Consider the following 26,301-nt stretch of genomic DNA (forward strand, 5'->3'; position numbering starts at 1 on the left):
TGCTTTTATTTTATGGGGCTATTAGAAGTAGATGGAGCAAATCTGTTTTTAAACCTTGGTCGTCTGCACTTTGGGACCAGAATCCTCCAGGTCAGGACTTTTAATTATCCCCAAAGTCAGTGGTAAAACCCCGTGAGACAATTTGTCACTGTGACCTACGGCTGTGGAAAAGCCGTCCTGAAGATCTGACCCTAACCCCTTTATATGTTAATGTTTAGTGTGTGTGTGTGTGTGTGTGTGTGTGTGTGTGTGTGTGTGTGTGTGTGTGTGTGTAACAGGGAGGTCGAGGCCTCTTTGGTACGTTCATGTCCTGTTAGCAGCTCAAACAACAGAGTGCAATTGCAACTCATTTCTAACATGTTTTTATTTTCTTATGTATCATATATATATATGTGTGTGTGTGTATGTGTATATGTATGCGTTATAAGGGTCAGCTGTTGGTGCATGTTTTGCATTTGTAAAACGAGCACAGTTGACGTCAGGCTTAAAACCCATTTTATTATGACAAATGTACAAGATCGGATTCATAAGAAATAACAGTAAAGTTAACAAAAAAAAAATGTAAGGAGCAGACAAAACATCACCAACCAGTCTACTAGGATCTATACACAGTGGACAGGGTGTCTTTCCTCCCAGATTCATCATGAGGTAAATAGGAAACTGTTAACACTTCAGTCATTGGCACCGACCTCCTCTTTCTCTTTATTAAGCCTTTATTTCTCTCCATCCCTCTGCAGGTCTCGCTACGGGTTATTTCATAACCATGAGATACATATTTATACATTCTCCTTATCTCTGTGGAGAATATAAACAGGGTTACACACAGCACACAGACACTCCTTTGCTCAGTCTCGACCCACCAGGACACGCGCCTCTGTTACGGCCGTAGAACCGGGTTTCTATATTCTGTCCAGCTAATCTAAAAGCTAAATATCGTGTATAGACACCTATGCTGTGCAAGCGGCACGTATAGGTTTTTGTCTTGGAAGTCATATTTTGGCCGTGGCCGGTATCAAAACGGTATGATAAATAGAGTGGTTTATCCTCTGAAGACCATGCTCAGACTACTTTACAAAATATTTTACAAACAGGCTTCACTCTCTCTGTCGATTATTTTCCACGGCGACGTCCCGTTCTTCCCCCTCGAGCTTCTGTAACACACCTTTAGCAGGTCAGCGCATGCTTACCCCCTATGCAGTTTCACTGCAAAGTAACACGCCTACTTCACGAGTCCTTCAGCACAAATGCGCCAGGTCAGGAGATCCTGAAAGCATGCCAGAGTTTTTTTTTGCGATTTTCTTACAAAAACTGTTGTGCCAATATTACTTCCCTACAAAAGAAAACTATAAGAAACTCATGCAATCCCAAAGAATTGCTCGATATATTTTTCCATGGTTAAAAAAATGCCTCTAAATATATTACAGCAAAAACTACAGATATACACACAGACTGGTTCCAGCAGAGGTCAGCGAAGTCATTGGTTTGTCTTTTTTCCCCCCTGTTCCCCTGCAACCCGACACATCGCTTTAAAACTATTTGGTTTTCATAATCCTGATCTGATCCAAACCTGAGCTCAGGATTATGGAAACGGCTCATGTCAGAGGAAACAGGAAGATCCAGGGGAGTGGAATAAGAGAGAAAACAGGCTTTCAGAGCCGAGTGTTGTTTATAATGAAGGAGTGTTATGTCTACATTAAAAAAAAAAAAAAATATTCAAAAGGATGCTTTTAAAAAGTCAAACTAGGGAGTTATTTTGCTTCAACTAGGTGATCTTTTTCTGGATATTTCAACCCCATTCTTTAATGTAAACCCTAACACTCCTTCATCCGTTTAAAGATACTAAAAATCTAAAGACCTGCAGGCATCTCCACCCACAAAAAAAATAAGACACTTTACATCTTTTCCTCAAAGAGACAACAACAAATAAAGGTTTAGATATACAAAAAATAGATTTACTGAAACCATGAATCACATGAAAGCGATGAGAAGAGGCTAGTCTGGATCAGGAGGGAAGGAGAATTCACCTTTTGATTTGGTTTCTCCAAACAAACTATAACCTGAAAGTTCAACCTCTGATGCTGATGGCAGTGCGCGTGTAGTTAAAATAATTATATATGTATACAATATACAAAAGCTACTCTAACATTCAACGACAAAAAAGTTGGGTTCAAGGGGGGGACAAACGAAGGTTGGTCACATATATACATTCACACCTTCATACGATGAAAGGGGGGGGGGGTAGATTTAACTGTTTAGCATTGAGTAAAAAAAATAAGGGGGGGGTGTAACGTGTTTTAATAACAAAATACACACCGGATATGATCGGAAAGAACCAATAGCTTATCAAATATATCCCTCACATGAAGCAGCAGCTCATGTTAGCTCGGCACAAAGCCTAAAAAGCAAAAATCCTCCTGTAGCTCCTCTAAAGCTCCTCCAGCAACAAACGGGGCATAAAGGGTTAATTAGTGAGCTTCAAAGAGCTTTAAAAAAAAAAAAAAAACTCACAGGTGGATTTATGACTCAAAATATAATGTTTAGGAAATTAAACATTGTTTTAAAAGTATTAACAAACATAAACCTAAATTAGCGCCGCACCACGACTGCCCCGGCTTTCATCGACCGTAACAATGGAAGCATGTTTGTTGACATCTGGTGCTAAAAGCTGCTGTGAAAGGTCAGCGTGCCTTCTGGTTAATTAAAGCAGACTAACAAGCTAAACCCACTTCCTCGTAGCTCATCGCGCCGTGTTTGTGCCGAGCTAAATGGCCGCGTCTATCATCTCATCTAACCCTGGCCGGTGAAGTGCGTTTCAATCAAAATGTGATTGCATTTCTTTAAAAAGCCATAAAATGATAAACAGATGTCCAGGACTTGTTACCAATTATGGAATGATTTGATTTTTTAAGTTATTCAGCTTTCAAACAGACTAACTTTTTCCCCACAGTTTCAGAGCCAAAAGTGATTAAAACCAAAACTGAAAACAGGACAACGATGACGACAACCGGGGGGGGGACGACGGTGCTTCGGCGGGTCAACTGGTTATTTCCAGACAAACGAGGAATGATATGTCAGTGCCCTTATTGGCTGCAAGATCCCATGAGGACAGCGTCACACTGGAGGTGTGGGGGTGGGGTCCAGGCTTCCAGGTGACATGAAAAAAAACGGACATGGAGGAGGAGTTGTTGTTGGCATGGGAGGGAATAATAAAGTTAAGCAATATAAAAATACAACACCACCAAAAAAAGAAAACAAACAAACAAACAAAAAATAACAAAGAAAAAAAAAAGAAACAGTACACTGTTTTTGTTTTTACAATTGTTCATTATTGCAGACGTAGTCCACGAGGTCTGTGACTCCTAACAGGTCGTCTTCGTCATCGTCCTGTGCCGCAATGTCCTGCCCCACCAGCCCATTTGGTGCTATGGCAGCGGCCGGTGTGGCACTGATGCTTTTGGGTGGCTCCAGATGCGGGATGATGCCTGGAGCGGTGACTGTAGCGATGGTGGTAGCGGGCCGGCTGATGATACCCTCGAGGCTCTTTATGGGGCTTTGCCCGTTGGCGGGCGGCAGCTCTACCAGGCCGCAGTCCAATGCATTTGTTCCCTTTGACTCCTCCTCTGTTTTCTTCTCCTTCGGCTTCTCCTCTTGCTGCTCCTCGTCATCGTCATCGTCCGAGTCGATGCGGTTCACTCGTTTACGGATGGGTCGATCCTCCTCGGAAGATTCGTCCGAGTCATCGTCGGAGTCGTCATCTTCTGACGCTCTCCTGCGTTTTAGCGCTAGGAGTCTGCGTCGCTGCCGGGAATCTTCCTCTGATGAAATTTTATTCGACCTCCAATCCCTCGAATCTTCCTCGGAGTCTCTCGAGAAACTCGCTGGGAAGAGAAAACAAGAGGCACCTTTAGTCTTGCTGTGGTCACACGTCTAATATACCGCCACTGCAGGTGGATACATGTCATCAATCATGTTCACGTCAACATTGAAAAACAAAACGTGCAAATGAGGCAATCAGTTAAAACTCAGCAACTTAAAACTGATGCAAATAATGAAATAAGACTGTGTGTGTGTGTGTGTGTGTGTGTGTGTGACAAACAGTCAGAATTTAAATAAAATCAAATGAGGAAAAGTTTGAATCAGCGTCATCTCTAAAAGACGTCATTAAACCAGCGCTTCTCTGCTGTCGCTGTCCGTGGTGCTGAAAGTGCTTGTACTTTGTCAGGGTTAATGCTGAAGTTTCTCACGTGACATTAAGTTCTCGTTGCTCGACAGTGGTCCGTCCATCACTTACAGTAAATGTACAAGCAACCAAATCAATCACATGGAAGTTTTACCTCATGACTGGTAGGTGTGCCGGATGGTCACGAACCAGTCTCTAAACCGGTGTGATTTATGTAGTGACTCTGGTCTTAACTATTTTAAGATCAATAAGACATCATGGGTACAGGAGGGAGTTAATAAAGCTTAGATACTGCAAACATCTGCTGAATATTATCAAAACTGGATGAAAAAGTTATTTTTTAGAAAGACCCCAAACTTTTGTATTCGTTTTAAAGGATTTGTTAGTAATACAGACTCAGTGACTTTGAAAGGTGATTTTTATTCTGACCTCTAACTGTAAGTCAAAATATTTTAAGATCAATTAATGGAAACCAAAGTTGTTCTCCACACTTTTAACTCATCTGATTGATCAATCTATTTAGATTAGTAATTAATCACTGAAGTGTTTCTGACTGACCGTCGCTGTCGGAGCTTTCCTGCCGGCGTCTGGGTTTCGTTTTGGCCCGGTTGGTTTCGGCCTGAGAGCCTTCAGACTCTGACGTCTCGCAGTAGTTAACCTGCTTCTTCTGGCTCCGCCTCGACCGCCGGCGGCTCATATCCAGATCACTGTCACTGTACTCACTGGAGCCTTCGGTCACTGCACAGAAACGCACAAAAACAACAAAGAAGGGGTTAAAAATCAGAGGATAACCTGCGGCAGGAATATTCTTAGACACAAATTTTAAATGACATTGTGCTCAGACATTTAAACTGTAATTCTGACTTGCTTGTGTACCCTGACACATTCCCCTTATTAACCTGCTCTCTTTGTGTAGTTCATCCTAAAGAGGCTCACCAGCAAGAGCAGGGCTAATGCTGGGTCTCTTTCCTGCACCAGCACTGGTCTTTTCTCTTAACTTTCTTGGCAGTTTTGTGTACTAGTTACTAGTTTAGCTTATTACTAGTCTTGTTTATAGTTTTACCGGGGGCTCCAACCTCAAACATTTGTGTTAGATCTCTGTGAGTAATTTCTGGGTTTAAGTACTGAAATAAAAGTGTTTCAGAGGCGATCTAAGCTCTAAAACCTCTGGTTATAAGCAAAGATGCTCTGGGTGGATGGCTGGAAACTGTGGGGCAGACAACTGAACTACAACTTGCACCTTTTAACCTGTAGACACCTCTTTATTTCAGGTTTTAGAGAATAAGTAAAAAGAGTGTAATGTAAAACATATATACCAATTTCATCATCATCGTCCTCCTCATCCGTCTCGTCCTCCTCATCATCCGAGTACCCTCTCGGTCGCCGCCGCTTTCTGGAGCTCCGTCTGCATGTCAGCAGTCTGCTCCGCGAAGACTTTCGATGCCTACCGCTACCGTTGCTGCCAAAGTCGCTGTTGTTGGAGTCTGCCTCCGATTCAGCTTCCGTGTCGTTGTCCGTCACAACAAACTCTTCTTCTGAGCTGCATCCGAGCAAACAAACGAACACAGACAGAGTTCAGCATCTCGTGAGCAAAACTGACAGATTTATGAAATTGGAAACCAAAAGACAAACTGTACCTTTCACTGAGGCGAAACTCTTCCTCGCTCTCCTCCTCGTCCACGGTGCTGTCGCTGTCCAGGTCGTTGAGTCGCCGGCGTTTTTTCCTGCGCTGGCCGGCGCTGGGTCGCGGCGGCTGGCCGTTCTCCTTGCCCTCCTCTGCTTGTAGGATGGTAGAAATATCCTTCCCTCTGTGCCCTGTGATGTTGGCCATATCTTTACCCCGACCCGCTCCTGCAACAAACACCTCAGAGTTACATTAAATACTTCACATCTATTTCACATTTGAACCGCTTCATGTGTAAATATGACAAGTTGCTACATTCTTCTGCATTACAAACAAGCCGGATACAACATGTTAAATGAGCTTCAGATTTTGGGTTGATCTTCAGAGCCAGAAATGTTTTCAGCAAACTACACAGTACAGTTTCTTCTCCTCCTACCTCCACCCTCTGCTTCTTTGATGTCTTCTTCGATAGCCTCCTCGATGGCCTCGTCAAACTCATCAAATCTGCAAAGTTTACATCAACACAGACAAGAATATTTTTTGCTGCCTGGAGAATTTAAATGCGTCTCTGCCAATAATAATAATAACACCGGACTTAAAATAAATAAATAATTAAAAATCACTATATCGTGCTGCTATGGGGGAAAACAAAAAAAACAAAACAAAAAAATACAACATACTTCCTTACCAGTGGCTACTAACAACAGGCATTTAACTTGCCAGATCTGAGCCCTGCAGGAGGAAGGGACGCATCAGGAGTGTTATCAACTAATTTCACTAGTTAGCAGGAAAAGCAGACTTTACACAATCACCTGACCAACTGCCGACTGACTCCAAGGGTGTTTCCACACCTGCAGCGTTTAGTCTGTTTAAATCAAACTGTGGTTTGGGAATCACACTCAGGTGCTGACCAAAACGACCGCACTGAGACTCTTTGGAGGAGGCGGTATTAGTGCAGTTCCAAATGAAGTCAAGACAATCGTTTATGGTGCAAACCCGATCCGACCGCGAGTTTCAAAGTTTCAAGTTTGAGTTTCAAAAAAGAAAAAAAAAAACAAAAACAAAAACCTACTACTGCTGATCTGTAAAGGTCTTTACAGGCTAGCAACTAGCTTTGAAATGAACCCTCTGTTTTCTCGAGTATCCCAGAACACAGCACCTTCTTCCTGTTCCTGTTTACTTTTGTTGGTCCAGCCCAGGCACTCCTGGGGTCCGTTCTTCGTACCTCGCTTACTACATCCAAGATCAAATCATTGTGCCAACTTTGAGCTCGCTAATCCGGTTCTCCGAACACACCTGTTGTTGATGATTAGTATAGCTGGATGAAGTAATGTGAGATCACTGGGTGGCTTAAAAGAGGCTACGCATTGATAGTAGAAACATTGATCGGCAACCCTTTGATTGGTCGGCGAAGATGTCGAAGGAGCGCGCTCAGTATTTTACGGCAGCAGAGCAAGAACTCTTGATTGAGGGATATCAGGAGTTTCAGAGTTTAATTAAAACGCAAGGGAACAATGCAAAGGCTGCAAAAGCAAGGAGAGAGGGCTGGCAGAAAGTTGCTGACAAATCAAACTCGTAAGTAATTTATTATATTATATTACATTATATCCTCTTTCACATTAGAGCCACAACAGGACCCAGTAGAACATGGGAACAAGTAAAAGTGAAATATAAGAATATTCTACAGAATGGTAATATTTATCACTTATATTGCTTTTAGTCTCTTGAAAAGAGACCCTGAAATAATCTGTTTGTTTATAACAGCAACCAAGAAAAGGGCAGAGCAAATAAAGACAGGTGGTGGTCCTGCACCCCCTCGTCACACCCCGGCAGAGGAGCTGGTAAATGGTAAATGGCCTGTATTTGTATAGCGCTTTTACTAGCCCCGCCTAAGGACCCCAAAGCGCTTTACATACCCAGTCATCCACCCATTCACACACACATTCACACACTGGTGGAGGCAAGCTACAGTTGTAGCCACAGCTGCCCTGGGGCAGACTGACAGGCTGGCCCTAGGGTTGAATGCCACCAGACCCATTGTTGAGGGCATCCCTGGGGGCAGCTCTTCCTTAGACGAGCAGCCGGGGTGCAGTAGCAGCAGCACCTTCATAACTGGTAAATGAGCTCATAATTCTATTTGTACAATGTGAAATATTTGGTTGTTGCCTTAATTAAAATGCTTTTTGTACTGTGACATTTATTGACATTGTGGGTTTTTTTGTGTGTAGTTTCACATAACACTCCATCACTTTTACCTGTTCCCATGCAAGGGGTGACTGAAGCATGCACAGTAAGTTGGGATATATATATATATATATATATATATATATATATATATATATATATATATATATATATATATATATATATATATATATATATATATATATATATATATATATATATATATATATATAAAAATCTTTTAAAATTATTTAATTATTTATCGCTTTTATAGCCGTGGTCTCTCATCTTGATTTACAGTAATTTACTATTACTACTCTAAAATATGAATTACATCTGAAATAATCAAATAGAATGATTAATAGTACATTTCCTTTTTTTCGGAAATGACCTGTATGTATCTGTATGAAATCAATAACAGAATCAAATACTGCATTATCTTTAGTTACATTGATAATATTTATTTATGGAAAAACAGTGGAGAAATATCGCTGTTGCTTTCAGATAAATGAAGCGGACATACCTGAGTGGCGCGATCTAATCCTGTTTACATAAAGTAAGCCTGCTCCCAAGCAGGTTTACGCTACGGATCTGTTGCTATGACAGCAAGTCCCGGATGAGCTTCGGAGAACCGAACGATCCAAGATCACGCGAAATCGTCAACAATCAAATCCAGCTAACTTACTTAGCGAGGTACGAAGAACGGACCCCTGGCCAATAAGCAGATCGAACATTAACGTAGAATTTTCTCTGTGTGAAAACAAACCAAATCACAGGAAAAAGCCAGAAGTTTACAAACTGATTCGGGCCAGAGTAAACCAATTACAGGTGTGAAAACACCCTAAATGGCTGACATCACAGCACAATAGATGCTGCAAATAATAGGTAATCTTTTTAAGATTTATTTAGGGTTTAAAAAACAAAACAAAACAACAAAAAAAAAAAAACAACATCTGGCAGTCAGATGCAACTCCCCACGCTGTGGCAGATCGAGCGTATCCAACAAACCCAGGCCATCAACTGTTTGTAGAGTAGGTAAGATTTTCTTGTGATGACTGCAGCTCGATAGAAATTATATATTATCCATGATTGGCTACTAGCTACAAACACTTATGTCATCAACTGACATGGATTGGTTGCCTGAACATGCAGCTGTGTGACTAAAATAGTATGTCTCTTACCTGTAGCTGATGGTTTTCTTCGCCCTCGTTGACCTCCGACCCCAGCTCTTACTCTTCTTTGTTTCTTTCTTCTCTTTGATAATGATCTCTGGTTTTTCCTCCTCCACCTCAACCTGGAAAGAGTTCGGCGTCACTAACATTCACAAACATCAGCAGCAGGTCAAAGTTTTTTCTGTTTTTATTTAAGACCCCATGACCTCACTAAATACTCACAGAGGGCGCGATGATGTTCTCGACACTGATTCCAACATAAATCAGACGCTCTTTCCTGGAGAAGAAAAACACAGTAGGATGATCACACAAAAGCTTAATCCGAGTGTCCTCTGTTTGTCAAATAATGCAACTTTGTAAAAGCTTTGCAGTGCTTAGTTAAAGAGCTGCAATTTCAGAGTAAAAGCTGGAATTCGCGTCTACAGAAAGTGGACAGAATTTTCATAACACTATTAGAAACTAAGATCTTTTCCAGAACAGGAAATAAAATGGTTTTTGGGAGTCCTGCACGTTCAAGGCACCACCATGGTTGTGCACTATTCTTGTGCACAGCTGTATAATACCACCAGGAGGCAGTGTCAAAAATATACAGAGAAACATGCCTGTGGGATATTCTTGTTTTAGCTTCTAAATGTTAAAACCAATGAATTTTTTTTTCTCTGCAGCAACTCTCTGTGACATTTCTGTGAATTGCTTTCTCTTTATGGTGAACTCTATTGCTGCTTACTTCCTGTCGAAGCCCACTTTTCAACCAACCAATCACCATTTGACTTACATATGGTTCCTGTCAGGTTACACACTGTAGGTAATTTGTAGGTAAAAAGTAGGTTGCATTCACAAAATCCTTCTTCCTTGACAGAATGGAAAACCACCGCAACAAGCTCCAAATGAAGCCAGGTGAAAAACAAACAGGTGCAAGCTTTTCTTTTCTTGCTTTCTGGAAAGACCTGTTATACCACTGCTGAAGACCAGAGAGATTTCAAATCAGAGCGAGGAAATAGAGCAAAAATTGATTCAATTTTACTTTCAAGTTGTATTTTATTGTGCATCTCCGCTCAATTCTATGGGAAGACAGCGGAAACGCAGACCGTCTAAAGGAGTGTTTACCTTCCTTAAAAATATGTATGTAATGTGGAATGGTTCAAAGTCATACCCAAACTGGGAACCACTGGCTTCAAAGTAAAACAAACTGTAAAATTCAACAACAGCTGAAACACAAACTGTCTTACCTCCTCTCAGCCCGCTCCTTCTTCTTCAAAGCAGCGTCGAGGTTTTGGAGCTGCTCTTCGAGTTTGTCGCAGAGCTGCTTCTACAGAGGGGAGAGTGATACATTTGAACTTTAGTTAATCCAGTAGCTCTCAAACTGCTCTTCAGCTTCATGATATCAAACGCCACACAAATTTTAAAGCCATCATTAAGACTTCTTAAATAACCATGAAAAACAGCATCAGTGGACTCTTGTTGCATTATTTTATCTAAATTAAAAACACATTTACTCATGGTTTACGCTGCTTTTTCCTCCCGGTCGCCGACGCCCCACAGATGTAGAAACACTGAGCTAATTATGCATTTAATTTTGAGTGCACTGACTGGTACGTACATGCTGACAGGGTGGACAGAACCACTCTCCATCGGGGATGATCATGAGCGGAGGCCTCAGACAGGCCGTGTGGTAGCCGCTGTCACACGAATCGCACAGCAGGATCTGAGAAAGAGATGCAGGCAGATCGTAACACAACAAAAGTGTTTCTCTCAACAAAGAAAGAGAAGAGTGCAAAGTTAGCATAACCCATAGAATCACATTACAGTAATGAGGAAATAAATCAATGGCTGTTTTTTCCTGCTTGCCAAAAGTGACGTTGATGCTACTCTACGTGAGATCACTGACGGTTAGGAGGTGTTTTTCTGCTTCAGACTTTAACCAAAAACTCCCCAGCTGCCCTAGTTTCAAAAAAAAAAAAAAAAAAAAAAAAAAAAAGAGTTGTTGTGCCTTCTCCCCACTAGGAGGAGCCTCAGGACTTGTTTCTTTTCCAACCTCACAGCTAAAAACTGGCCCCTGATTCAATAACACCCTCAAAGGCTCATTATCAAAACCTTTCTGGATAATACTCCAGTCTCTCCTTGCTGTTATAATTTGAGTCTCTTTTCAATATAAATATATGCGGGTGAGATTTTACAGATTTTACCCACCAGCTCTGGGTGATTTGAAAGACCGCAGTGTTTGCAAGGGTCGTCATTGGGAGGTAGATCTTCATCGGATGAGGTCGAGGAGTCCGAGCTTCGCCTTTCTCGGTTACGGTTCCGCCTCTTTTTTGTTCGCTCAACCTTGTAGTCTTCGTCGCTGTCGTCTTCCTCTTCACTCTCGTCTTCTTCGCTGGACTCCTGGTCGCTGTTTTCGTCCTCGTCTTCCGAGTCTTTCTTTCTGCGGCGTGTCCGAGTGTTGGACCACCGAACCTTTCGCCTCTTTCTCGCCTAAAACAAAAAGCAGTAATAAAAATGTTAACAGAGCAAAAATAGAGCTGTGCAATCTGGAAAATGACCAGTCTGTACATAAAAGATGGACAAAGCCATGGCTGTAGTACCTTAAGCCTCCATTTTTCTGGTGGCCAGCAGAGGGCGACTCCACTGGCTGCAAAAAAAGGCTATTCCCAAGTTTAAGGACTGCAGCACCATGGCCCACCAGGTAGAAATCACTACTACAGAAATCTACAGGAAAGCCATTTCAAGTCTTAATATAACCTTATGGTCATCTGACTATCATTAGTGTCCGGTGTACCCCGGTTTCTCATTCACCTCTAAGTTTCAGACATGGAATAATGTCACAGTGGCTATGTCCAGCTTTTATATACAGTGCATGGAACGACTGCCCGGTCTTACCTTGGGTTTTGTTTGGCCTTCCTGATCCGTCTTTTTCTCTCTTGGCTTCTTCTGAACGACCTTCACCACCTCCTCTTCCTTGTCCTCCTCGTCTTCACACTTTTCCTTCTCACTCTTCTCCTCGTCACGCTTCTGAGGCGCCTGCGACTTCTCCTGCTTCTTGTCCTGGATCTCTACTGCCTTTGGCGTCGGCCTAGAGATCCTTGGCGATCTTCGCAGGGATCTCCCCACGTTCGTGTCAGACTCTGAGTCCCCCTGTCGCTCCTCCCGCTGGAGCTCAACTTTCCTTCGGTGGACTGGGCGCTTGTTTTTCCGGCAGACACCCTGCTCCTGAACATCTGCTGGAGCTTCACTGCCATTCGCTACGTCTTTTTTAGCTTGAGAGTCCACATCCTCGCTTTTGCCCTTACTCTCCTCAGTTTTTGAGAGTTCATCTGCTGTGGAATCCTCTTTGCAGTTTGAAAGCTTTTCTTTATCAGTGTCCTTTTCACTTTCCTTGTCAGCATCCTTTTTATTTTCTGATGATGGATGCTCTGCCTCGATTGCGCAGGGCTTTTTCTCAGAATCCTTCTCTTGTTCAGTCTCAGGTTTTTCATCAGAGGCATCCGTCTTCTCAACAGGGCTGGGCGTTTTATCCTGCCCTTCAGATGGCTGCTCTGCTGGCTTTTGTGCGACAGAGTTCATCTCAGCTTTGTCATCTTTTTGTGGTTTTGTCACATCGAGTTTAGCGCCCTGTCCCTCTGCAGCTACAGGCCCAGACACAGAGTCGCTTATCTTGGAAGCATGACGTACCGTACCATCTTCACAGTTGACAGTTTTCTTTATGTCTTCTGGCTTTTCCGTCTTTGTCTCACAGACTGTGGGAGCCATCTCTGCATCTTCGATGCTATCGTGCTTCTCTGCAGCTTTACATGAGTCTGACTTGTCGACCTTTTCGATAACAGGCTGGTCCACGCTCTCCTTAGTGTTGGCAATTTCCTCCGCTTTCTCACTTGTTTTTTTAGTGACAGACTTTGATTCCGAGGTTTCAGAGTCTACAGATTTCTCTGGGGTGTCTGCAGATTGTGTCTCTGTTGTCTTACAGCTTTCGGGCTTCTCTTCCAGAGCAAAGCTATCAGTTTTCTCTACATTAGCCTCAGATGATCCAGTCTCTTTAGAGTCACTCGTATCTGTTTGCTTGTGTGTTACATTTTCGGGCGTCTTGGCTTCTTTAGTCTGACTCGACTCGGACGTGTCCATGTCTGTACAGTCTAGCTTTTCCTCTGATTTTTTTGAAACTTTTGATTCGGCTTCTTTGGATTCGACTTCGTGATTTAAGTTCAGGTTCACTGACTCATCAGCAGTTAATATTTTATGACTTTCCTTTAATGTCGTCTTGTTCACCTTACAAGACTCCTCAGTGTCTGCTGGTTTGGATTCTTTCATTTCTTCGTGCTCTTCATGATTAGAGGATTTCTCTGCTGTATTATTTATCTCTTTAGATAAAGGTGTCGGTTCTGTCGGTGGCAGCGAAGACTCGCATGTTTCCCTTTTTTCCGTTTCCTTTTCATCTTGAGTTTTCCTCTCCAAATCCGCTTGGTGTGAGGTGACTCCCTGTGGCTCGTCCTTTTTGTCCTTTTTAACCTCCTCGTCGGTGGTCGGAGCGTTGTTCTCTTTAATGTCGACAGATTTCTCCACAGCTTCTGTTACTCGCTCTGGTGACCCTTTTTCTGACTGGGTAACTTCACCATTAATATGATCATTTATACTCAGCGCTTTCATTGATTGGTCAGGAGTCGAGTCGTCTTTTGCAGCCTCCTTCAGATTAGAAAGAGATGGATTTTGCACTATAATGGCATTATTTTTATCAAAGTCTTCACTGAACTTCATTCCCCTTTTTTTCAAAGGGATCTTAGCCTGCTGGTCATTCTTCATGGCTTGCTGCATTTCCTCTGCACTGGTCTTCTTCGGTTCCTCTCCTTTTTCCTCCTTTACTGATATGCACAACATCTCAGAGGCCGGTGTTTGCTCACTTGAGTTAGATTTAGTGTCCACAACTTCCATCGGCTCTTCTTTGATGTTCTGGGCTTTTTTACTGACATTTTCTGAGTCGAGCTCTGCCTCCGCTTTACCTTCAATGACACCATTTAGTGCACATTTTGCTTCTGAATTTTCCGACTTCGTGTTCTGTGTTACTTTTTCACTGCTCTCCGTCTTTGGAGAGACTGACCTGGTGGAGTCTTTGCTGTCTTCATCTGATGTATCTTCAGTCTTTCTGGTCTCACCTGTAACAAAATAAATACAAAAAAAAAAAAAAAAAAAAAGGAACAAAAAGATTAAATGGCTACTAGGAGCTCTGACGTAATTAAATACTCAAAGTAAGTAGAATAATGTCGATTAATATAAGGTTTATTTTGACAGAGTTCATACACATTTTTCAGGGTCAAATTCAAGCACTTTTTAAAAGCTTTCAAGGTCAATTTAAAAGCTTTTCCAGCACATTACCTAAAAAAAAAAAAGAATGCATGTTTCACTTTGCATCACCTCAGTAAGACCATGTAAAAATTAAAACAAATCATCTTAGGTTGACTTAAATGAACTTTCTTTCCCTTTTGTTAAAACAGAGAAAAATGCACCACACAAAAATACTGAAGAAGGAAATGGTTGCCTTATATGCATATAGTGTAACTCAAAAAACACATTTCTCTTAAAAACTACGATGTGCAAATGTAAACAAATCAACTTGTTAGAGATATTCATCTCCACTTGAAAAAAAACAACTCCACAAAACAAGACAACTGCACCAAACACCACAATAATACATAGCAAGGCTAAGTTAAGTCTTCTCATCAGATATTGATGCTTCTTTCCTATGTGACACAAAAATAGGAGACAGATGTTTGTTTTTTTAACTAGTTAAGCACCCACAACCAGAAAAATGGGGGCAAAAGGGAGAAGATCATGTTTAATCGGTTATAACAAGAGGTCAGAAGTATAAGTGCTGACATGAGTAGTGTCCGCAGAAACCTCTGAATCTCAGCTAAAAGCTCATGTAACCCTTTCTACAACCACCAAACAAAGCAAAGACACCAAACAGTTAAAACAGCAGTTATGTCACCATGAATCTGTGGACAGGTAATATCCATATTTTGATTTATGATTTTCTAGAGTTAAATGTGAAAGGTGTTATATGCTATAAAATACTTTTAAATAAATTAGGTGAGGCAAAAAAATTAATTAATTAATTAATTAATTAAAAAAATCAAATTTTTCTATGTTTGAGTCACAGTAACTTTGACATAGTAACATCTGCAGTAATATTTACACCTCTGATGACACCTCACAAGTGTTAGCTTTATTTTGATACCAAGACTGTTTACACAGAGTTTGTAATTGCAAATACTCCATTTATTTTGGTCATTTCATTTCCGAGCAGAAAGCTCAGAAAACCCCTGCTGGCCTAACAGGTTAAAGTTAATTCCCAATAAAACTAACTGTGAGATGTTTGACTACATTGCTGTCTGTATTATTGTTAAAGTCCTAAATGATCATCTTTAAAGTGTTTGTGCTGATAACATCATGTACAGGGAGACAGGCATGGAGAACAGCACTGACTGGGAGAGCCTTTGAACAGATGACACACTCAGTTCAATTCAACATATAAGACTTTAAGAATGCACAAGCATCTACCTAAAATCTATTTATTTAGTCTATCATCTGTGATATAATTATGTAAGATGTACATTATGTTATAATGTATCGTTCATCTCTCTTAAATAAACAGGAAGCCTTAAAGTATGAAATATTTATATATTAAAACACTTTAAATTTGTCTGTTGTTTTAGTGGCTGATAGTGCCCCACAGGGGTCAATTTGAGCTTGAAGCCATTTATAATTATTAAGTTGTTCAATGTGTAGGTGCTCATGATAAACAGATTTTGAATGAAAGCCAGCAAACTTCGGTAGCACACAAAAAAATGCCTGGAGCCTATCCCAGCTACCATAGGCGAGAGGCAGGGTACACCCTGGACAGGTCGCCATTCTGTCGCAGGGCTAAATTATTTTACTGCGTTAAATCCTTGTGGAGTATAAGCTTTCCTTGTTTACATTTATACTTGTGCTCTTGTGTATCTGCATCGCTATGAACTCTGAGGTCATAAATCTTGAACTGTTATTTTATTGAAATGCAGGAAGGAGAGAAGACTTCAAAATGAGTCATCCAAGTTATGAAAACAAGAAAACTGCTTATGTCTAAACTAGCAAGATGCCAAACCCCGAGGTGCTCCCAATTCATTCATTAGAGTGTTAGACAAGGTGCTCAGTACTGCTGTATGAATGTGTGTGTGTCTGTGGTTGGATGAATAAGGCTTGTAGTAAAAGCTTTGAGTGATTAATTAAAGTAAGTGCCAGTCTGTTTATCATTTACTATAAATAAAGCTTTACTCTGGTTGTTCCACCTCTTTTCTGCCTTTACAGTCTGAAGCAATATTTCAAGCCATCACATCATTTGAAATTTTATTAAATTTCTTTATCATTTTGCACATGTAAAATGTATCAACATAGGTAATTTAGTGTTAAAGACACAATGGTGTCAGTAGACTGCACATTAAAGTCAACTGAGTTTTGTTTTCGTACTTCTCCCATTTAAGCACATAATCCCAACTACAGTGGCCTCTGTAGGACAAAGAACTCTGGCTTCAGTTAATTTAAGTGCGTGTAGACTGGTGTCCACATCCATTTACTCTGTGGGACGTAAAACTATGTGAAAGGAGTCCGATACAAGTCGATTAGTCAGCAGAACTCACATCTGACAGCGATACTGAGGTGAGTTGTTGAGATTATCCTGAACATCCTGTTGGTAAGCGCTGCTGTTTTTGCCACTGTTAGCCTCAGTTAGCTGCTGTTAGCCACTGGATCTAATATTGCTGGAATCAGATACTTAGCAAATATACTGTTTATCAGAGTAAAGGTGCAATTTATAGGACACTCCAACCTAGGGCTGTGCGATATGACCAAAATCTGATATCCCGATATTAAGACATCTATCGTCCGATAACGATATAAATCACAAAAATGTAACATTTTCTGTAAATTCTGTGAATGTCGGGCAGCTCGACTTGCGTGAAGTGTTTCCAGCTGGGCGTCACGTACCTGGAGTCGAGTGTTTTAACTGATGCATGAAACGATACATTTTTAGACAAGTTGTAACAGCCGCCGTTTTCTTTGTTAGTATTTATTACACGGCGTGCTGCGGGGAAAAGCCTGTTCTAACGTTTGAGTCTAAGGATTATTTTTTAGCACCTGACGGCTCTTTTTTGCTTCTCATCCGTAAATACTCTGCATCTTTCACGTGATTCAGTTTATTTTGAAAAGTCTCAACAGGATCTTGAGCTTTATTGTGAAAGGTTTATGTGGAAAATAAACAAGCGGACACGAGGTGGTTTTACCGTCGTTGTTGCTAACGACAGCGCATGAAAACAAGCGCTTGTCCGTCTGTAGTGTGGTTATATTAAATATAAGAGAAAGAGAGAACTTTAAGAAATTAATATAGCCACTACAGTGACCATCAAAATAATGAAAAAATATTGCCGTAAACAGTTTATTTTGCGACACCACGAAACAAACGATAGCGTAAAATGAAACGATAGACGTTTTTATATCGTAATCCGATATATATATCGTTATATCGAACAGCCCTACTCCAACCTGACATTAGCTGACATAATGTTAGCATTTAACCAGTCTGATCTGATTGGTCTAATCTGCTGATAGCTGTGACAATATCAGGAATAAGCGGGCATGTTTTGTTTTAAAGCCCTGACTTCAGTTCAGGAGATGAGGTTGAGCTTTTATTCAAGTGCTGGCCTCCTTCTCAGATGATAATACATAGGGATGCCTACGAGTTTTCTTCCTCTTCACCTTTGGTGTACTACGCATGTGGCCAGTCTCTAGTCACAAACATAAAACGTGAACAGCAAAACAGCCACTGTATTCAAGATGGCGCGTCAAGATGGTGGCCTCCACAAACCATATTTTTAATAGATTAATTCCAAATGTATATAATATATTTATATAGATAATCAGACACTAGTCAATGCCAATAATACACATCTATGAAGGAGAAAAGTATATATACCAGCATTAAATTAGAAACAAGTGCACATGGGCACCAAGTTGATTCAGGGTTTGGTAGATTTGGTGGCAATCTCAAGAACAAGACCTCCAAATTCCTTTTTTAAAAGATCTCTCAGCACTTCGAGTTGTCATTTGAAGAGGAATTGGAGTTCTTTATTTAAGGCACCAAGCCTTTAAAAAAAAAAAAAAAAAAAACAACACAGGGAAAAAAAAGCTGCTAAGGGGGTATGAAAATTATGACCTAACTGGCACAAGAGAAGGTCAACTGAAGTGTAATAATCACTGCTCTGAGCCTGAGCTATGCCAGCGGCTCAAGCTGATCAAAGATACTATTATTCAAATATTCAGGTGTAGGTTCCTAATGAAGTCTAAACATTTCTGCAACAATCTGAACTAAAAATGCAATCCAGAGAAAATTGTAACTGCTGATTTTTATACTGAAAAACTCTTTTACCTTCAGGCTTGGTTTCCTGTTCTTTTTTCAACAGTGCAGGATCAATCTGCGTCTTCAGCAGAGCGACAACCTCGGCCAAATCATTTCTATCTCTGCAAGGAGAGAGACAAACACACATTTAAAAACAAAAAGCAAACGTTTATTTCACACCTGCACGACGTTTCTGTCCGTTTTACCTAACGATGCACTTCCACGATGACCCGTCCAAGTCGTCCTGCTCCTCCACATAAACACGCACGTTGTTGTCCTGGTCCAGTTGAAACCAGTACATTTGTCCGTCTTTGTCCCGGCCGATCGGCTGCAGGCGCATTTTATCTGGGTCCTCATCGTTGATGGCAGTTTTGAACTTGACGTTGTCATCAAACTGACACTCACACAAATACTAAAAAAGAAAGGCCCATTAAAGGAAAGTTTATTCAGACACAAAGGAAGTCAAACAGAGGCACAGAATTATATTTTAAAAAGATTTTAGAGCAGAAACTTGAATATTCATGGTTCAGCTGAAGGTTCAAAACTTCAGGCTGTGTGAAAGGGAAAATACACCATTATTTAACATTTACATGGACCGAATCATTTAATTTATGTTGACAGTTTGATACTGCGTCACTATGTATTAACCCAACGAGGTCTTATAAAAGCTACCACGCTTCTACTTCTGGGTCACTTCATTCACTCAGGGACTTCTTACAGAAATTTTGACTATGTGGCCAGTCTGTGTTCTGCCCTAACCAGAACCTTCGACAGGTGGAGAGCTGGTGAAGCTACACTGAGTAGGGAAGAACCAGTACTTCGACTCGAGCTAACGTTCCGGAGTGTGGAGCTGTCGTCTGTCCACAGGAGACGAGGCAGCCGATTACTGCTCCTGTATTTACTCATCCCTCTGCCTCACTACCTCCACAAATATAATATAGTCACAATTTTTTGTTTTTTAGTTCCATAAGTGAAACAAATAATTACTGTTGATAGAGACCTACTATAGGTCTATCTATCAGCTGCTTCCTTCCACCCTGGTTTATTTTACAAAGCAACAAGTGGAGATTAAGTTCAAATACATGTTTGCCTACATCTTTAAATCTGACTGACTTCTTGAGAACTTTGCTCTCTTTGCAGCTGTCCCACTCGTCTATGTTTGGGTGATACCTGCAGCATGTACACGGGTGTGTAAAAGCGGGCCAGTGGAGGAGAAAATGTTCATTTATAATATCTAATAGGGGAGAGGAAACCGGACGGCCATCCTGACATCCACCAACAACAAAAAACTCACTTTAAGTATTCCCGTCTTGCACTCCACCGTCAACTCCTTGTATCCTTTTTGCTCGAGTTCCCATGCCCAGGTTGTGTTGAACTCCTGACATACCTGCAAGGGAAACAAGTAACACAACAAAGTGGCATTAAAATACATCACATGCTTAACCTTTATTTTCAGAAAAAAGTCAAACTGGAGACATTAGTCAATTAATAGAAGGTACACAGTTACTTCTTGAGTACACATTAGATTAAAAAAATTTAAAAATAAATAAGAGCCTCCGTTTAGATCATTTAAAGTGCCATGTTTCCTAGAGAGTAGAAGAAAAAAAGAAAAAAAAGATATTTCAGCCTCTCGAGTCTTAATATGACAATGGTTACATTTTTTGGTCAGAGAAATAAACACAAAGCAAGAGTGAGAGGCTGAGGTTGGCCAGTCAAAACTGTGTTACTTCTATTCTGATTATTTAAAATATAAATTTTACATATATACACTGCCATAATGTGTGTCCTGCCTATTTTTTTATTCCACAATGTTTTTGTGCTTATGTGTTTTTGCATGTTTGCGTTTAACTGTTTTTTTTTAATGTTACAGCAAACAATAACAGAAGCGACCACCTTAGAGCATCACATGCCGGTTTACTGGGACCATTTGTCTCCTCTTCCTCATTTTTCTAAATTGTTAAGTGTTCCAGCACTTTTTTTTTTTGTAAATCTACTAAAAAAATTATCTTAAAAGCAGACGGGTATTGTACATCCTGTGGGGCACATTCGGCCCTTTGGCTGTCCCTGACCAGCCAGTGTGACGTCAGTGTGAAATTAGGATTCAAAGATAAGTAAGTATCCATCATGCAGTTTGTCTCGTTTCAGTCACCAAGCACTCTTTGATAAACTCCCCATCAAATCAAAGAATGGCTTACTGTTTTATGCAGTTTTGTGGGAAAGGGCAACACAGTTTTACTGCTTTGATTTTGAAGGTGACTGATAATTTATTTTTACACACTCATGTGTGAGTAAGCAAATGCAGCATCACTGTAAATACACTGTAATAGCCCTGAAAGAAGTCACTTCACGATAAAAAAAAAAAGAAGAAAAAAAAAGGACTGATCCAGAATTTTTTTTTTTTTTTTTTAAATCAACAACACTTTGACTTCTAAGTATTTATTCATTGTATTCGGAGGTCAAGCTGTGTGTTTAGTCTGTGGAAAGCAGACTGGTGTGCTTAAGGACTGCAGTTTCAATCACCATTATGAGACTAAACACCCAGAAATACAAGAAGTTTTCAGAAGAAGCATCTGAGAATGTGTCCTATCCAGGTGAACCATAACAAGACTGATTGAGGTGAGGACACTGCAGGAAATCTGGAGCTCCAGTTTAAAAGCAAAACAGACAATTGTGACTTTTTTCTCCTTGACTGTGGATGAGAGTTGTGCCGTCATCTTTCTATATGGGGTAAGCGACAGACTAAGATCACAGAGGAGCTGGCAGCAGTGCACTCAGTGAAAGGGACTGCGACTTCTTCACAGAGGTAAACGGTTGCTTGGAAGGGCTATGGAATGGGACAAACTGGCAGGTGTTCCAGCCAATGGCTGCTCAAATCTGACAGGAAAAATGTTTGGCCTTCTGAAGTGGATGTAATGTAAAGAGAAATAAATGAAACTGTTATCTTTGTATCTGGTATACAGCAGGTGGTGAAAACTTTCTACACATAAGGAGACCTTCTCAAAAGATGTTGGTTTTCCTTGGATCTGCCTTCATATATGAACAGTCGTTCTCAGTGATTAAGTTTAATCCAGACACAGATCGTCTCTCAGTCTCAGTCACCTGCCCGCATTTACACCTCAGATGCTGCACCTGACTTTAAAGCACTTGTTAAAGGCAAAAAAACAAACAAAAAAAAAACCTCGATTTTCTCTCAATGAACAAGAAGAAAACAAAAAAACAACAACAACAACAACAACAACAAAAAAAACTGAATACCTGCAGAAGACGTAATTGGAGCCAAAATAGCAACAGCACTTTGTATAATTTATAATATAACATATTTATAGTTTTGCAAAAACATGAACATTTTGTTCTCAATTGTTGATTAAATTATGATTTTACTAAGCTTGCTTCACATTTTCATTGTCTAACTGTGACATCTACATCTCACTAACATTGAGCACCTTATTGGTGTGGGCTCCACAACAGCCACAGTTTCTCCTGTGGCCCCTTGCAAAAATTACCGGCCCACCCTGCTACCCTGATGCTACCTGCTGACATCACCCCGAGTACCTTTTTTTTACTCTGAGCGCTGGGATTACTGCTGTTTATTCATGCAAACAGCTCCGGCTCCTAGGGTGGTTACTGCAGGATGGGTCTCTCTGCTAAAACAGACCTGTCCATCAGATTATTAAACTGGGTTTTATTTTCCAAGTTTGTCAACCCAGTCCCAGTTTAGTAGATCCCAAAGTTGATATGCTGCAACTTTAAAGTAATTTATTTATTTAAATAACCAGATGATCTCTATAAAACCAGACCTCTGCATAACCCTGTGGGAAGCATTATCTATTAAAAAGCACTTTTTTGGAAAGCTGTATGTTTAAAAAAAGAAAAAGAGAGGTATTGGATGTCTGGCTAATCTTCATGGCCGTGAAAGTGCAGACAGAAAATGGTCTGAAAGAACATTTCAGCTTCCTGAAAGAAGCCCTTTTAGGTACTCTGGATGGAGTAGGAGCTGTCTGAATATGGCTCTATTTATTTTAAATGTTAAATAAATATTCGAGATTGTCCTGTGCCAAAACACTGTGGCGGTACTTCTTTTTCTTTTGTTCTGTTGTGCTGTGTGTCAACCGCTTACCTTGACGAGATATTTCTCCCATCTGTCTGCAGACACCGATTTGCCGATCTTCCTCAGCAACTTGACGTGAAGATCAACCAGCAGCTTTGGAACTGCGGAAACAATAAAAGAGAGAAACCCGTTAGCGTCCGAAAGGCATTTTAGGGGTGATGCTACAGCTGTTGAGCAGAGTTTAAAACAGCCGTAAAGCAAGTAACACAGTCGGGTAACGGCATCAGCTGCTGTGACTGGAGATTAAGTTTATCGCGAAAAACAAAACAAAACAAAACAAAACAAAACAAAAAACGGAGTGCAGACAAAAACAGCCAGGCAACAATGTATGCAATGTCTATGTAACGCTATTGGGCTTTTCATGCTAAATATGGCCCTTTTGACAATTTCTAACATGTGAATGCAGAAGAAAAAACCCTGATTCTTGTATGTTTTTCTAACTGAACTTCTGCCCATTTTATTCATATTAACTTCATCTTTTCATCTTCGGTTACATTTTTTTAAAAGCTCACATTTAATTAAATAATTTTTTTTATAACATTATTTTGCAATTAAACTTGTCACCAAGTGTTTCCTCTCTGTGATATTTACATCAAACCAAGTCTGAGAGATGCTCTGGTTGATGCTCATGAAGAGTTATAATTGACAACAAAAGAATCATTTATCAGAGCATCTGCAGCAAACCATCTAAACCAAAAACAAAGCAAAAAGCCTTTGACTTAACATAAAATATATCTAGGACGAAGTCAAAAATGCGCAGATAAATAGGATTAATATGTGACATACTTCCTTTTCGTCTCCTACTTTCTTTATAGGGGTCACCACAGGAGCTCAACTACCTCCATCTCACCCAATCCTTAGCATCCTCACTAACCACACTGAACCTCTGCACATCCTCCTTCACTGCATCAATGAACCTTCTCTGTGGTCTTCCTGTTTAATTCCTACCTGGAAACTCCATCTTCCACATCCTTCATCAAGTACATCCACTATCCCTTCTGTGCACATGTCCAAACCATCTCAGGCTTGCCTCTCCTCTGATGTACTCATTCCTAATCCTGCCCATCCTGGTCACTCTTCGCACCTTCAGCTTTGCTTCATGTCTTTCTGTTAGTGTATAGATCATAGCACGTCTCACTACCACCTTATAAACACTCTCTTTCACTCTTGGTGCTATCCTTCCCTGTGCGGGAATCAGTGTCAACACATTACAGAGCCTTATTTATCTTTCTTTTTCACATATAACAAGGATTCTGTTTATTCTTTACACATGCCCGCCTTTTGCTGTTTACCAACATGCACTGGAAGGCTTCTTGGTTAAATACAAATACACACTGTATCCTTATAACAACATATATTGTTCCCTTGATTTGAAAAAAGTATATAAATTTAAAAAAAAAAGTCTAATTCTATTCAAATAAAAGCATTGAGCTTGAAACTGTCAATAATTAATGAGAATATCGAACGTAGAAAAAATGTTTCCGTGGTGTCCTTTTAAAACACACGAGGTGATGGCACATGCTAATTAATACACACTCAATCAGGAACACTTTCAGATGAGGACGCGCATGCGCTAATCGAGGCAAGGGGAGACGAAAAACAGTCAAGTCGACCACAATTAGCAGCGGGAGCGGAAGAAGAAAACAATTTCTTAATTACCGTGAAATTCTTAAACACCGTTTTCTATGATGTGGTTATCGCTAACAGTTCGGAAACAATAAAAGTCACAGTTAATTTAATTTCACATAAAAATCGCGCATATAGTTGCGCAGTAACCAGCAAAACTATTGCGTTTCTAAAGCTTGAAGTTATTTTATTTTGAAAGCGCCTACCGCACGTCTCCTCTGTTTTTGTGTGGCTTGACAGTAGCTGCGCGAAGCACCACAAGGCAAAATATTTTAAGTGTAAATAAAGTGCACAAATGCGTGCTCGTTTCACACACTGACACCTTCGGAGACCACTTAACTGAATCCACGCCGCGCTGCGTGAGCTATCTGCACGTTCACCGCCTCGCGAGCACTGTCACGGCCGCATGTTTGTGTGCGTGTTGTGTTGTTTTACGTTACAACGGCAGATAAAGGCTGCTTGGCAAAAAATTAAGCCCAATTCAAAAGCTAAAAAAGTGACAGAAAACCTCGAATAATTCGGCCCGTTTGCAGCTGAATAACGATCAGGATGAGCGCAGACATGTTTTCCACCTCGAATGGCAGCTTCAGGGCGGAGTTAAGTTATATTTAAGTGAAGGAGAAGGTTAAAAAACCAACACAATAACACACAGCCAGCTAACATTAGCTGCTACGTGCTAGCTCGCTACCATTATCATTAATGCAGCGGTGAAGTCTCTCCTCCTCCTCCTCCCCGTGAGCAGCGGGACCTTTTTCTGCCCTACCTGAGGATGTGTCCTGCAGATACCTCTCCAGCTGAGGAAAGGTGAGCTCCGGCAAGTCCAACAACGCTCCGTAGCGCTCCAGAAAAGAGCAAATCACAGCGTAATTTGGACACAAACCGGGGGAAGAACTCGCCGTTGCCGCCGAAGCAGCCATCTTTTCCACACCAGTGCAAGCCAGCCGGAATTAAATGCATGAGTTCCGAGTGTTACCAAAATAAGACGCTGGGATTGTAACCTGTCGCACTTCCTCTGTGTCAAATCAGAAGAAAAGTTGCTTGAATTGCATTGGCTATTTAACATATTTTATTTCTGCAACAGAATCACGTATTTAAAGGTGTACATCAGATTATTAATGGTTAATTCTACAGTTGTAGAACATTTTTTTTATCCCACCCGTGAATTTGAAAGCGGTCCATGCACAGAAAAATAAAAACATACATTTTTATTTGAATTATACGGAAGCGTAGAGCTGCCACCCAGGCAAAAGAAAAATAGAAGTATATCACGTTATAACGTGAAAAGTTTATTGTTCTAACAAGATACTTTTCATGTTTGTACAATATACTATCATGTTTGTACAATAAACTTTTGACGTTTGAACAATATAATATCACGTTATTACAATATGCATAATTATCACGTTCGTACAATATAAATATCACGTTCGTACAATATAAATATTATATTGTACGAACGTGATAATTATGTATATTGTAATAACGTGATATTATGTTGTTCAAACGTGAAAAGTATATTGTTAGAACAATAAACTTTTCACGTTATAACGTGATATACTTCTATTTTTCTTTTGCCTGGGTGGCAGCTCTACGCTTCCGTAGGGAATTATACTCGTCCAGAGACAAAATGTAAACCTAGTTTGTTTGTTTTTTTAAGTTGCTCCAAAATATAATTTAAAATACAAAAAAATTCTTGAGGACTCCCAAAAGCCATTTTTGACAAGTTGTAGGCCAAATAAATCATTTTTTATATGTTATTGCTTTTTACATTGCTTTTTTATTTTAAATTTTGTTGATATTTGTCTCTTATAAGTGTTCTAACATGCAAAATAATCATGAATGCTTTTATTAACTCACAAATCCATATCAGTTTCATGCTCTGTATTGGAACTATAATGTCTTTAGTGATCTTCAGTTAATTCAGGTTTAAGCATTTTAAGAGAAGCATTTTTACAAAGCATAAAGTCGTGTGAAAAAAAGTATTCACCCCGT

The 26,301-nt window shown here is 40.4% G+C and overlaps 1 protein-coding gene across 2 annotated transcripts; it reads right to left on the reverse strand.

The window, feature by feature from the left end:
* Window positions 1-478: 478 nt before the first annotated feature.
* On the reverse strand, window positions 479-25,264 carry rsf1b.1 (remodeling and spacing factor 1b, tandem duplicate 1). Of its 2 annotated transcripts, none has more exons than XM_031747622.2 (16): window positions 25,073-25,264; window positions 22,693-22,784; window positions 19,870-19,962; window positions 18,782-18,987; window positions 18,606-18,697; window positions 12,038-14,301; window positions 11,351-11,632; window positions 10,761-10,865; window positions 10,390-10,469; window positions 9,383-9,437; window positions 9,170-9,282; window positions 6,241-6,308; window positions 5,818-6,031; window positions 5,497-5,720; window positions 4,739-4,918; window positions 479-3,878 (listed from the first exon to the last, which is right to left on the reverse strand). In XM_031747622.2, exons 1-16 carry the CDS (start codon window positions 25,224-25,226, stop codon window positions 3,313-3,315), a joined length of 4,788 nt encoding a protein of 1,595 aa, XP_031603482.2. In that variant the 5' UTR covers window positions 25,227-25,264; the 3' UTR covers window positions 479-3,312. The 2 variants fall into 2 exon arrangements, with proteins under 2 accessions (XP_031603482.2, XP_039474383.1); XM_039618449.1 differs by lacking the exon at window positions 25,073-25,264 and adding an exon at window positions 23,632-23,787.
* Between the last annotated feature and the right edge of the window lie 1,037 nt (window positions 25,265-26,301).

The sequence above is a fragment of the Oreochromis aureus genome, linkage group 10, assembly GCF_013358895.1.
Source record: "Oreochromis aureus strain Israel breed Guangdong linkage group 10, ZZ_aureus, whole genome shotgun sequence".
NCBI classification, from domain to species: domain Eukaryota; kingdom Metazoa; phylum Chordata; class Actinopteri; order Cichliformes; family Cichlidae; genus Oreochromis; species Oreochromis aureus.

Bases quoted from the DNA above. Each gene is read 5' to 3' on its own strand.
- rsf1b.1 (XM_031747622.2), bottom strand. From the start codon at position 25,226: ATGGCTGCTTCGGCGGCAACGGCGAGTTCTTCCCCCGGTTTGTGTCCA. The intron at 18,698-18,781 runs GTAAAACGGACA...CTCTCCTTGCAG, and splicing joins TCGTGGAAGTGCATCGTTAG to AGATAGAAATGATTTGGCCG. The intron at 3,879-4,738 runs GTCAGTCAGAAA...TTCTCTTCCCAG, and splicing joins GGAAAGCTCCGACAGCGACG to CGAGTTTCTCGAGAGACTCC.